Below are 13,891 nucleotides of genomic sequence, written 5' to 3'. Positions count from 1 at the left end.
ATTAAAACAATAATGAGGTATCTTTTTGACAGTCAAATGAGTGGATTTAAATGAGATATAATACTCAGCTTTGGCAAGAACATGGGGGGACTTCATTCATATAAGAACAATTTAACAGAATAAAGCATTTGAATGTACATATTCTTTGACCCAGTAACTGCACATTTTGGAATTTATCCTGTATAAATACTTCCATAAATGCTCAAAAGAAATATATATGAATGTAATTATAGCAACTTTTTGTTGTTGTTGTTGTTGTTAAGGAAGGTTCACCCTGAACTAACATCCATTGCCAGTCTTCCTCTTTTTTGTTTGAGGAAGATGAGCCCTGAGCTAACATCCATGCCAGTCTTCCTCCATTTTTTGTAAGTGGGATGCCTGCACAGCATGGCCAATGAGTGGAGTAGGTCCACACTCGGGATCCAGACTGGCAAACCCGGGCCACCAAAAGCAGAGCACACCAAACCTTAACCACTCGGCCACAGGGCTGGCCCCCTGCAACATTATTTTTAATAGTGAAAAAATAAAAACACAACCACCCATCAATGTAGTATTGATAAATCATGATACATCCACACAATGGAATGCAAAGGTGCCATTAAAAATAAATGAAGTAGATTTACATGTAATAACATGGGGAAATATTATTTCCCATGATATATGATATAGTATTTAAAAAAGTAAGTTGCAGCATAGAATGTTAGCATGATTCTATTTTTAAATTTAAATATATATGTAATATACTTCTATACATAGGGAAAAGTCTAGACAGATATACACCCAGCAGATTGAAAGAAAAGAGAAAGCTTTGGCAGAGGTGGTCTTTGAGGGGTAATATTACAAGGACTTTTTGCTTTCTTCATAATATATCTCTATATTTGATTTTTCTTGTAATAAATGTTAGATTTACTATTAGAAAAAAAATCAAATATACATTTATGAGTTCAGTGAAGTAAGCTTTTACTGCATAAAAATATTTAAGGGCTCCTCATCCTAGATAGAACCTAATCTGCATGGAAATGATTGTGGTTACGGCTTTTTTCTGTCTGAATGGAAAATCTATGACTTTTTTTTTTTAACATTACTACAGAACAGGTATGTCATTACTTATGTTTTGCAGTTTATGTAGCTAATTTCACGTGCTTTTCACAGTTCTGTCTCCTTTTCAATATATTTTTTCATTCTGGCAACAAGAGTTAGCCTCAACTATATTTACATTCCTTTTCACATTCAGAAGGGCCTCAGTATGGCATAGTCAGGTGCTCCCATAGCACTGTTGCCTCTTTCTTCTTAACTTACTGCTCTGTTCTGTAATGCTTGCTTGTCTGGCTCCTCCACCACACTAGGATGCCTTTGGGCCATAAGTGTATTTTCTATTTTCGTATCTAGTCCCTATCACAGTACCTACCTACAGTATAATTAGTGCTGAATGATTGTTGAACAATAAATGGATTTTTACAGACCTGTCTAGTTCTTACATGTGAACAATGAGATAAGTCAACAGTAGTTACTTGTGTTACCAATTATCATGTTCCAACCTTCATTAAGTTCTCCTAATTTTCACATACACAGAAAGTCCTGCTTCCTGATTTTCAAGAAAGAAATGCATTTTTTTAATTGAGTTAATGATAGGTTACAATCTTGTGTGATTTCAGTTGTGCATTAATGTTTGTCATTCGTGTTGTAAGTGCACCACTTCACCCTTTGTGCCCCCACCCCACCTTTCTCCTGGTAGCCACTAATCTGTTCTCTTTGTCCACATTTTTAAATTCTTCATATGAGTGGAGTCATACAGAGATTATCCTTCTCTAACTGGCTTATTTCACTTAATATAATTCCCTCAAGGTCCATCCATGCTGGTGCAAATGAGATGATTTTCTTCTGTTTTGCAGCTGAATAGTATTCCATTGTATATATATACCACAACTTCTTTATCCATTCATCTGTTGATGGGCACTTAGGTTGCTTCCATGTCTTGGCTATTGTAAATAATGCTGCAATGAACATTGGGGTGCATAGGACTTTTGGGATTGCTGACTTCAAGCTCTTTGGATAGATACCCAGTAGTGGAACGGCTGGATCGTATGGTAGTTCTATTTTTAATTTTTTGAGGAATCTCCATACTGTTTTCCATAGTGGCTGCATTAGTTTGCGTTCCCACCAGCAGTGTATGAGGGTTCCATTCTCTCCACAACCTCTCCAACATTTGTTACTATTAGATTTAGATATTTTTGTCATTCTAATGGGTGTAAGGTGATATCTTAGTGTAGTTTTGATTTGCATTTCCCTGATGATCAGCGATGATGAGCATCTTTTCATGTGCCTATTGGCCATCTGTATATCTTCTTTGGAGAAATGTCTGTTCATGTCTCCAGCCCATTCTTTGATCGGGTTGTTTGATTTTTTTGTTGTTGCGTTGTGAGAGTTCTTTATATATTATGGATATTAAGCCTTTGTCAGATATATGACTTGCAAATATTTTTTCCCAGTTAGTGGGTTGTTTTTTTGTTTCAATCCTGTTTTCATTTGCCTTGAAGAAGCTCTTTAGTCTGATGAAGTCCCATTTGTTTATTTTTTCTATTGTTTCCCTTCTCTGAGAAGGCATGCTGTCTGAAAAGGTCCTTTTAATACTGATGTCAAAGAGTGTACTGCCTACGTTTTCTTCCAGAAGGCTTATGGTTTCAGGTCTCACCTTTAGGTCTTTGATCCATTTTGAGTTTATTTTGGTGAATGGTGCAAAAGAATGGTCAATTTTCATTCTTTTACATGTGGCTTTCCAGTTTTCCCAGCACCATTTGTTGAAAAGACTTTCTTTTCTCCGTTGTATGCCCTCAGCTCCTTTGTCAAAGATAAGCTGTCCATAGATGTGTGGTTTTATCTCTGGGCTTTCAATTCGGTTCCATTGATCTGTGCACCTGTTTTTGTACCAGTACCATGCTGTTTTGATTACTGTAGCTTTGTAGTAAGTTTTGAAGTCAGGGATTGTGATGCCTCCCGTTTTGTTCTTTTTTCTCAGGATTGCTTTAGCAATTCGAGGTCTTTTGTTGCCCCATATAAATTTTAGGATTCTTTGTTCTAATTCTGTAAAGAATGTCATTGGGATTGTGATTGGGATGGCATTGAATCTGTAGATTGCTTTAGGTAGAACGGACATTTTAACTGTTTATTCTTCCAATCCATGTACATGGAATGTCTTTCCATCTCCTTATGTCGTCATCCAATTCTCTCAGAAAGGCCTTGTAATTTTCATTATATAGGTCCTTCACTTCCTTAGTTAAATTCACCCCAAGGTATTTTATTCTTTTTGTTGCGATTGTGAATGGTATTGTGTTCTTGAGTTCTTTTTCTGTTAGTTCGTTATTAGAATATAGAAATGCTACTGATTTATGCAAACTGATTTTATACCCTGCAACTTTGCTGTAGTTGATTATTTCTAAGAGTTTTCCAATGGATTCTTTGGGGTTTTCTATATATAAGATCATGTCGTCTGCAAACAGCGAGTTTCACTTCTTCCCTCCCTATTTGGATTCCTTTTGTTCCTTTTTCTTGCCTGATTGCTCTGGCCAGGACCTCCAGTACTGTGTTAAAGAAGAGTGGTGATAGAGGGCATCCTTGTCTTGTTCCTGTTTTCAGGGGGATGGCGTTCAGTTTTTGCCCATTGAGTATGATGTTGGCATTGGGTTTGTCATATATGGCCTTTATTATGTTGAGGTAGTTCCCTTCTATGCCCATTTTGTTCAGAGTTTTTATCATAAATGGCTGTTGGATCTTGTCAAATGTCTTCTCTGCATCTATTGAGATGATCATGTGGTTTTTATTCCTCAGTTTGTTGAGGTGGTGTATCATGTTGATTGATTTGCAGATGTTGAACCATCCCTGTGTCCCTGGTATGAATCCCACCTGATCATGATGTATGATCCTTTTGATGAATTGCTGAATTCCAGTGGCCAAAATTTTGTTGAGAATTTTTGCATCTATGTTCATCAGTGATATTGGCCTGTAGTTCTCTTTTTTCGTGGTGTCCTTGTCAGGCTTTGGTATCAGCGTGATGTTAGCCTCGTAGAATGTTTTAGGAAGTGTTCCATCCTCCCTAGTTTTTTGGAATAGCTTGAAAAGGATAGGTATTGAATCCTCTCTGAAAGTTTGGTAGAATTCCCCAGGGAAGCCATCTGGTGCTGGGGTTTTATTCTTTGGGATGTTTTTGATTGCTGTTTCATTCTCTTTCCTTGTGATTGGTCTGTTCAAATTGTTTGCTTCTTCTTGAGTGAGCTTTGGGAGATTGTAGGAGTCCAAGAATTTATCCATTTCCTCTAGGTTATCCGTTCTGTCAGCATAGAGCTTTTTGTAGTATTCTCTTATAATCCGTTGTATTTCTTCAGAGTCTGTTGTTATTTCTCCTCTTTCATTTCTGATTTTGTTTATTTGAGCTTTCTCCTTTTTTTTCTTTGTAAGTCTGGCTAGGGGTTTGTCAATTTTATTTATCTTCTCAAAGAACCAGCTCTTTGTTTCATTGATCCTTTCTACCACCCTTTTCGTTTCAATAGTATTTATTTCTGCTCTGATTTTTATTATTTCTCTCCTTCTGCTGACTTTGGGTTTTATTCGTTCTTCTTTCTCTAGTTCAATTAGGTGTAGTTTAAGATTGCTTATTTGGGATTTTTCTTTTTTGTTAAGGTGTGCCTGTATTGCAATGAATTTTCCTCTTAATACAGCTTTTGCTGTATCCCATATGAGTTGGTATGGCATGTTATCATTTTCATTTGTTTCCAGGTATTTTTTGATTTCTTCTTTGATTTCTTCAATGATCCATTGCTTGTTCAGTAGTGTGTTGTTTAGTCTCCACATCTTTCTGCCTTTCTCAGCTTTTTTCTTGTAATTAATCTCTAGCCGTATACCATTATGATCAGAGAAGATATTTGTTAGTATTTCAATTTTTTTTAATTTGTAGAGGCTTGCCTTGTTTCCCAACATATGGTCTATCCTTGAGAATGTTCCATGTGCACTTGAGAAGAATGTGTATTCAGCTCTTTTAGGGTGAAGTGATCTATATATGTCTATTAAGTCCAATTGTTTTAGTTTTTCATTTAGCTCCACTATTTCCATGTTGATTTTCTGTCTGGATGATCTGTCAATTGATGTGAGTGGGGTGTTGAGGTCCCCTACTATTATTGTGTTGTTTTTAACATCTTCCTTTAGGTCTGTTAATAGTTGCTTTATGAATCTTGGTGCTCCTGTGCTGGGTGCATAGATATTTATAAGCGTTATTTCTTCTTGATGAAGTGTCCCTTTGATCATTATATATTGTCCCTGTGTGTCTCTCTTTACCTGTCTTATTTTGAAATCCACTTGGTCTGATATAAGAATTGCAACCCCTGCCTTTTTTCCCTTGCTATTAGCTTGAAGTATTGTCCTCCACCCCTTCACTCTGAGCCTGTCTTTGTCCTTGGGGCTGAGGTGTGTTTCCTGGAGGCAACAAATTGTTGGATCTTGTTCTTTAATCCATTTTGCCACTCTGTGTCTTTTTATTGGAGAGTTCAGTCCGTTTACATTGAGAGTGATTATTGATGCATGTGGACTTAAAGCTGTCAATCTGTTGCTCATTATCTGGCTTTCCTGCTTTTCTCTTCCTGTGTGCTTTATCCTACCCATTTGATACTGCAATTTCTTATGTTGGGTTTCTTAGATTTTTCCTTATTTATGTTTTGTGGCTCTCTTCTACTTTTTAGTTTAGTGGCTACCCTGAAGTTTGTATTTAGAATCTCGTGTATAATATAGTCTTTTCTCTGGTGGTCTCTTACTTACTTGGCCTAGACTAATTTAGTCCCTTTGCTCTTCCGCTCCTAAATTATTATTTTCATTTCTTGTTCCAACTTGTGTTATGAGTTTATAGTAAGAGTGATAAGATCGTCTTTGCTTTGGTAGTTTCCTTACCTTTATCCTAATGCTATAGTTGAATATTTGCTATCCTATTCTGGTTCTATTTATCTGTCTACCTACTCTGTGGTTTGTGACCCCTTTCTCCCTTTTTTCTTTTTTCAGGTATGAGAGCCTTCTTGAGGATTTCTTGTAGTGGAGGACTTTTGGTTACAAATTCACTTAACTTTTCTTTGTCTGGAAAAGATTTAATTTCTCCCTCATATCTGAAGGATATTCTTGCTGGATAGAGTATTCTTCGCTGAAGATTTTTATCTTTTAAAACTTTGAATATGTCACTCCATTCTCTCCTAGCTTGTAAGGTTTCTGCAGAGAAATCCGCTGAAAGTCTGACAGGAGCTCCTTTGTAGGCTATTCTCTTTTGTCTTGCAGCCTTGAGTATTCTTTCTTTGTCATTCGTTTTTGCCATTTGTACTACTATGTGCCTTGCAGTAGGTCTTTTTACATTGACAAATGTAGGAGATCTGAAAGCTTCCTCTACACACATTTCTCCCTCAATCCCTAGATTTGGGAAGTTCTCTTCTATAATTTCATTAAGCACACTTTCTGCTCCATTTTCATTTTCCACGTTCTCAGGAATTCCTATGATCCTTAAATTCTTTCTCCTCATTGAATCTGCTATCTCTCTAATACTTTCCTCATTCCTTTTAATCCTTAGTCCTCTTTCTTCCTCTGTCTGGCGCCATTCAGCCTGTGTATCTTCGATTATGCTAATTTGCTCTTCTATGGTGTCTACCCGGGCATTCAGGGAATCTGTATTCTCTTTTATCTGGTCCATTGTGTTTTTCATCTCTGGTAATTCTGTTTGATTCTTCTTTATAATTTCTGTCTGTTTTATGAAGTAACCCCAGAACTCGGCTTGTTTCTCTATCTTTCTCTCTACCTCATTGAGTTTTTTTGATTACAGCTGCTCTGAACTCATTTTCACTTAGTTTACCTATTTCCAAGTCCTCAGGACTTAATTCTGTGTTTTTATTGTTTTCCTTCTGGTCTGGGGCTTTTATAAATTGCTGGATGGTAGAGGAGCGGTTTTTTTCACATGGTAGTAGAATTCAGTTGCAGTTACAGCCTGTCGCCACTAGATGGGGGTCGAGTGCCGCGCATTCTGAGCTCTCTGCCTTCAGGCAAGATGGCAGCGCCCAGTGCGGTTTGCAGGGGGCTGGGGTGGGGGGGTAGCGGTTTCTCTTGCGCACCGATCTGGATTCGATCAGTTCTGTTCTCTGGTCTCCCGGGGCCCTCGGTTTATGGGGTCCCTGCAGACGGAAGCTTTCCCCCGTCAGCGGGTTTCCACCGTACCAGCGGCGGGAGTCCTAGACGATCCCCTGGTTGCACGGCCCCTCCCCCGCTCCTTCCCGGACCTGCGCAGCTATCCTGGTTTCTAGGGGAGGGAGCGATGTTCTCCTACCCCGTTCCAGCTCCTCCGAGGCAGGCTGCAGGGGCTCCATCCTCTGTCTTTTGATACTGTAGGTCTCTGAGTCTTGGCATTAGGTTCATTAGCTGAAATTCAGGGGTTTTTTTCAGTCCTTTGTTGTACTTTGGAGGGGAGAGAGTCCCGGGTCAGCTCACCTCGCCATTTTGCTCCGCCTCCCACCAAAATGTCAAAAAATGCATTTTTAGTGGAGATTTAAATTGGATGGCTACAATATAGATCCTTTTTAATATTTTAATATTTAAATAGGCTGTCAACAAGTTGGCAGAAATAATGAATCGGAAAGATTTTAAAATTGATAGAAAGAAAGCTAATACACAGGATTTGAGAAAGAAAGAAAAGGAAAATCGAAAGCTACAACTGGAACTCAACCAAGAAAGAGAGAAATTCAACCAGATGGTGGTGAAACATCAGAAGGAACTGAACGACATGCAAGCGGTAAGGTTTGTGTGTGTGTGTACTTGTAGGATTATTAAATTGCTGTTACTATATGTACCTATTATCTATTGATCTTGTTTAGATTTTTTTAGTATAAAAATGCATATTTAGGTGTATACACTCCACAATTTTATCATTATTACTCTAATAAGAACCACGATCTTGAAAACCTAAAAAGATGCTTTATGATGACTTGAGTAATTTTCACTCATTAGCATCTGCTTGATTAGAGACACTACTTTAAGAGAAAGAGCCAAGGGTTTTGCCTCTTTGGTTTCAAACTGAAATTGAGATATGGCTGATATAATATTGACTATAGTTGGGATAAAGGATCAGACTTTGTTTCAAATTTGGAGAAAGAGATAAAAGGGTTTGGGAAGTGCAGTGAGGAGACAGGGAATCAAGTAAAGGCAAAAATGAGAAGCATGGATTTCAGGCTTTTTTTCTGTGTCTTTGTTTTTCCACTGGAGAATCAATTAAAAAATAAATACAGCCTCATTCTTGGGCTCATTGTAGTGTAAGTGGTAGTATGTTTCTTTTTAACAGAGATAACAAATACACATAATACAGGTTCTATTTATAAATGAATAGGTTATAAAACATACATTACAAAGTATTGTAGTTTTTTTGTTTTCTCTAATGACGACTCACTTTTTTGAAATCAAAATATCAAACTTAATTTTCTGATACTTCCTGGCTTGTTAATAGCACAAAATTGAGAACATGGTTTCTGGTCCTAGACAGACTTAGATCCAAGCACTGACTCCATTTGTGGTTTTACCATCCTGAGAAGTGTCCTATCTACCTTTTAAACTACTTCATTTGAAGCCATACAAACATTTTCTATTGTTTTAACAGGTTTTTTTGGTTTTGTTTTTTGATGCTTGGTATTTAAAAAAAAAACAAAACTTGTTTAAAGCAAGTAGAGAAGGAGCTTATCCAAGTAATGTATTACTGAGGAAGAGAAATTGCATTTTTATGGTTATATCTCTGGTAGTAAACGTTCATGAAGTTTACATAATTTTTAGTATTAGCAACTTTAAATTACTTATCATTTATAGTTCCATTAATTCTTAATTTCTTAATGTTGGAAGTTTGATCTTGATTCTTTATATTGTCTTGGTATTTTTCAAAAATAGCAATTGTTAGAAGAATGTACACACAGGAATGAGCTTCAGATGCAGTTGGCTAGCAAAGAAAGTGACATTGAGCAATTGCGTGCTAAACTCTTGGACCTTTCGGATTCTACAAGTGTTGCAAGTTTTCCTAGTGCTGATGAAACTGATGGAAACCTTCCAGGTAGGAATATTCCTATTACTTCATTCAAGTTTGCTTAAATGTCATGGAATATACAGTATGTTTCTTTCATTTGGTTTTCTGTCTCTTTGTCATTTTTTCCATGGATCCTTAAGAAGAGATTTGTGTTTTTGATAGCCAAAGTCTGGTGATGTTTGTATACTTAGTGCATTTTATAGAATAAAAGCAGTCATAAGCAATCTTAGACTATTAAAATAGATCTGAGCGGTTCTGCCTGAATAGAAACCTGAAGAAGATTATGAACCTACATCGACCGGCCTAATTCCATGGTGAAAGTTGAAGCTGCTGCTAGGCCTCTCAGTTTAAAGAAAATTTTACATGTTTTCATGAGTAGCAGCTCTTTAATATTTTATGTGTGTTTGTGCTAAAACTAAGAACTGTACTTAATAATCAGAACCCCAGCAGCTCTATAGAAGCCTACCTAATGTAGTGGTAATAAACTTTAATCAGACTTTGTTTCAAATTTGGAGAAAGAGATAAAAGGGGTTGGGAAGTGCAGTGAGGAGACAGGGAATCAAGTAAAGGCAAAAATGAGAAGCATGGATTTCAGGCTTTTTTTCTGTGTCTTTGTTTTTCCACTGGAGAATCAATTAAAAAATAAATACAGCCTCATTCTTGGGCTCATTGTAGTGTAAGTGGTAGTATGTTTCTTTTTAACAGAGATAACAAATACACATATTACAGGTTCTATTTATAAATGAATAGGTTATAAAACATGCATTACAAATTTTAAAGAGATATATATATGCACACACTCATTTGACGTAGTACATATTCTTAGCTCAAGGTTTTAAAAGTTTTATTTACATGGTTGTAAACTTGAAAATGTATTTTCATTAGTATATTTCCTGAATAATACATAAATAGATATTTATAAAGCAGCACATTTGATATTATAGGGATTCTGTTTTAACAGATATTACTTGTTTTTTGAGAATTTGATATAAGAAACTTGATGGATTACGTAGAAAATTTTATTATTGTTCTTCGTCAAGAAAGTGGGACTCAAAGTGGGAAGTGAATTCAACTCTTATTTGTATACCATGTAATCCTTGCCTTCATTCTTTTCTGGCTTCAATAGCTCAAAATCAGCTATCTGGAAAGGGAAGGGCAGGGAAGGAATATTTCTTATTCTAATGGTCAAGCAGTTCCTTCTGTTTTCCCATTTTTAGCTGTCTGAAACCTCCTGCCTCTTAAGAATCTTGTAGGTTCACATCCTGATCAGAGGATCACTTGGGATTTAACAAGAATCTCTAGCTTCAGCTGTTGCTTGAACAACTTTCTAAAGTTAGACTTAATCATCAGTAAAGAATATGACTTTTAGGAGTGTTTGGCTACATTCTTTCAGTTGTTCAACTGAAATTGTAACTTAGATTCCCCCTTCATTAACTCCAAGATTATTCTATAGTTATTTAGTAAAGGAAATCTTACTCCATTTAGCGTAGGTTAAATATCCTGACCAGGTTTTTTGTGTTTATCCACCCATTTCCCTTTAACTTGGTTTATAATGTCTTACTATGTCTGCCTTGGTTTTCTTTGTATTAAATTAAACATTTCAGAGATTGGTCTATTATTGATGAATGCTATTTAGAAGATTTGAATTGAAAGATGAGTTCGGGGGACTTCTAAAGAGGAGGAAGGTGATGAGTTTTATCTTCCATCCTGGTTTATGTGTGAAGGCTAATCTCAAAGGATCGGATGGTTAGATTGGCAGACTTAGGTTAGGAATCTATGTAGATTTCAGAATCCAGAACTAATAAATCCACTTAAGAGTCAGTCGACAAAGAGATTTTTAAATGTTTCTACTGGCTCCATTCTGAGTATATTACTTAGAATAGCTGTGTATTTTCAGAGATTTTATTTTTAAGGTTTTCAAAGTGCAAACTCTGTGAGGAAAAAAAAGTATTGGTGGCCATTCTCCATTGCTATAAAAGCAGACCAGTGAGGTGTCTCTTTCTCTATTACCGTGTTCTTGATCTTCAAATTTTACATACAAAGATCTCTACAGTACTGAACCCTTGACTTTCATAATGGAGATAGAAATTAATGGGTAATCTTTATCAATGTTATTTTATCTCTCTCTGTGTCAAATACTTTGCTAGTAATTGAAAATTTGTATTAAATCTGCCATTTACTAGATGCTTGAAAATGGGCCCTGGCAAATAAAGTTAAGGTTTTGCAATCATATCTAGGAAGAATTGTTAAAGAATTTTGATATTCATTCTTAATTTGAGAGAGTTATATATCATTTGAGTATCTGAAAGATTTTTTGAAGGTAATAACTAATGATTAACTTTACTTAGTTTAGAAAATTAATAAGTGAATTTAAACTACAGACTAAAAAAGGGAGGACTCTGAATAGAATACGTTTACTCAACAGTTAAAATAAAGGTCTTTTGAAATAAGGATCATGTCTTTAGTTCAGTGAGGTTTTTTTAAGTAGTTGAGTGGGTGAATTGATAATGTGACTTTCATTATTTCTCTTAGATTTCATCATTCAGTATAAAGATTCTCATTTAGTCACCTTGTACCTCTAGAGCTCAGCCTCTATAATCTTCTCAGTGGGCATCTCATCACTAACTAGATTCAATCTCTACTCTTAAGTTTCCCAGTTCTAAAAAGCTTAGAAAAAAATGTTCTCCTCTGACTTCTAACCCTTTGAAGTTCTTCAAATCACTTTCCTTCTCTTATGTCTTCATCCTCCTTTTGGCTGTGTGGCAGGCTGTGGCCTAGCACACTGTGTAAAAATAAATGTTACCCTTTGGGTTACGATTTGCCTGTTGCCTAGATAACGAACAGACTGCATAACTGTCTTTCCGTCCATGTTCTATTTCCTCCTTTTGCAATGACTGACCTAAGAATCTGAAAAGAATGTAAAAGTAGATGAAGCATTAAGAAAAACATGTGGTATCAAACCTCTATTAATATTCATTATCTCTTATGAATTATCTGCATCATTCTCTTTCCGTCCAACTTGATCTCAGACTATGTAACTTAACCCTGTAAATAGTGGATTTCTTGTATGTTTCCCAGCATTGGAGTAGATGAGAGTTTCTCACTTTGCCCAAATCTAATCCATGGTTTGGAGATAATAAGTACCTCAGAATTCTTGAGCATTTTCTTTTTTATATCACTTCTGAATATAATTAAAATATTTTGGGATGGTTCTCTAGCTCTGTTTCTTAAATATGTGATTTATTCAGGTAAACTTTGATGGTCTTCAGAGGTTAGCTTTGATGTTTAAATTGGCTATATTGGATATTGATTTATATATTGTTAGCTTCTCCATCTCTTATTTGGGTAAAGGAGTCAGTTGCTGATACTGCAATAATACACATCTAAATTTTTTTTAAGTTAAAATTGCTCTACAAATATATAAAACCTAGAGCCAAGTTGTTTTTGTACTTCTGTAGCATATTAGCAATGATAATCTACACTTAGAAGTCCTCAAAGTTTCTTCAGTTTATCTCGAGAAGCAGACTTCTGTGTTTGTGATGTAAAAGATGGAATTTAGAGCATTATACTTTCAAATTACCACTTAGATCACAAGTGGTCATGGTTTTAAAGGAGGTATTTATATTTATCACTGAGTTTAGTTCACCTGCCTTCCTGAAGGGAATTCACCAGAAGGAAAAACCTAAAATTCTCTCCCATAACATCATTGCTTTAAGTTGGCAAAAACTTTCACATATCCTCAACATCTTTTTTTGAGTTCCAAATTTCTTCATTTAATTTAAATTAGAGCAAATATAAAATTGGGTTTATTGGTTAATAAAATGCCTTTGATACATAAAATTTCTGTAGGAACACTGAAATGACAGATAAAGTCATAGCATACAACAACTCATTGAAAATATATTAAAGAAAACACTGGCAGGTTAATCCAAACCTAGAGCCAGGAAGCATAAATATTTTTAGCATTTATTCTCATAGAGAAATAAGTAAGGCAGAAGGGTATTTTGGCATACACAATTTTGTGTAAATGACAAGATTTCAATGGCTTTCCCATCTTTTATTTTCAGTGAAGAATTACTGGTATTAAATAGACTTAGGAGTAAGAGTTGCAATTTTTGGCACACTAAAGGGAAATTTTTCTAGCAATAACTTTTTTGCTTTGTAAGATAGAATATTTGTGAATGATCAGCAGCCTTCTGCATGTTATTTAATATAAAACTGCCCTGTGGTTTTTAAATTATAACCATCATTTACAGAGGATGACTTTAATTGGCTAATACAGAAAAAAGAATTGCAAAACAATCAACATATTTATCAAGTACCAACTCTGTGTGTCAGATGCCTTGAGGTTTATTAAAAAAAAAAAAAAGTGTTAGGATATGGCCCCACTCTCACAAAACTTACCAAGGAACTACCTAAGGAAACAAAATAATTATTGCTGAACTAAATAACAGCAACTAAGAAAAAAGTTGGGAGAAGAGGGGGATCACTTTGAACTGAAGTTTCTCATTATTTCCTTTGACAACAACTACAGTTTAAATAAAGGAGAATAACAAAAGCAAAGGACATTAGGTACATGGAAGAAGTTGGAAGAAGAACATTTCTCCTGATTCACTTAACTGCCAAGCTTGTTAAAGGATAGAATAGCTGTGCTCTAGGAAGATAAACTCAGTCAGAAATTAGACTGCCTGGTCACCCGAGAGCTTTGACAGTTACTGATAGAGTACACTTGGGCGAGTCAGTTCACCCCGCCCAGCCTTAGTCTCTTCGTTTGTTGATGGCAGATGATCGTAGAACCTATCCCAGGACTATAATATC

At 35.8% G+C, this 13,891-nt stretch overlaps 1 protein-coding gene across 2 annotated transcripts in view; it reads left to right on the top strand.

The window, feature by feature from the left end:
* ROCK1 (Rho associated coiled-coil containing protein kinase 1) overlaps positions 1 to 13,891 on the top strand; it is a 159,174-nt gene that overhangs the window by 129,857 nt on the left and 15,426 nt on the right. For both annotated transcript variants that reach the window (XM_046671545.1, XM_046671544.1), the window contains exons 26-27: positions 7,613 to 7,801; positions 8,941 to 9,100. In XM_046671545.1, coding sequence (XP_046527501.1) covers positions 7,613 to 7,801; positions 8,941 to 9,100 — 349 coding nt within the window. The remainder of the gene's footprint in view (positions 1 to 7,612; positions 7,802 to 8,940; positions 9,101 to 13,891) is intronic.

The sequence above is a fragment of the Equus quagga genome, chromosome 9 (genome assembly GCF_021613505.1).
Source record: "Equus quagga isolate Etosha38 chromosome 9, UCLA_HA_Equagga_1.0, whole genome shotgun sequence".
NCBI classification, from domain to species: domain Eukaryota; kingdom Metazoa; phylum Chordata; class Mammalia; order Perissodactyla; family Equidae; genus Equus; species Equus quagga.
This window is presented reverse-complemented; position numbering and strand designations above follow the sequence as displayed.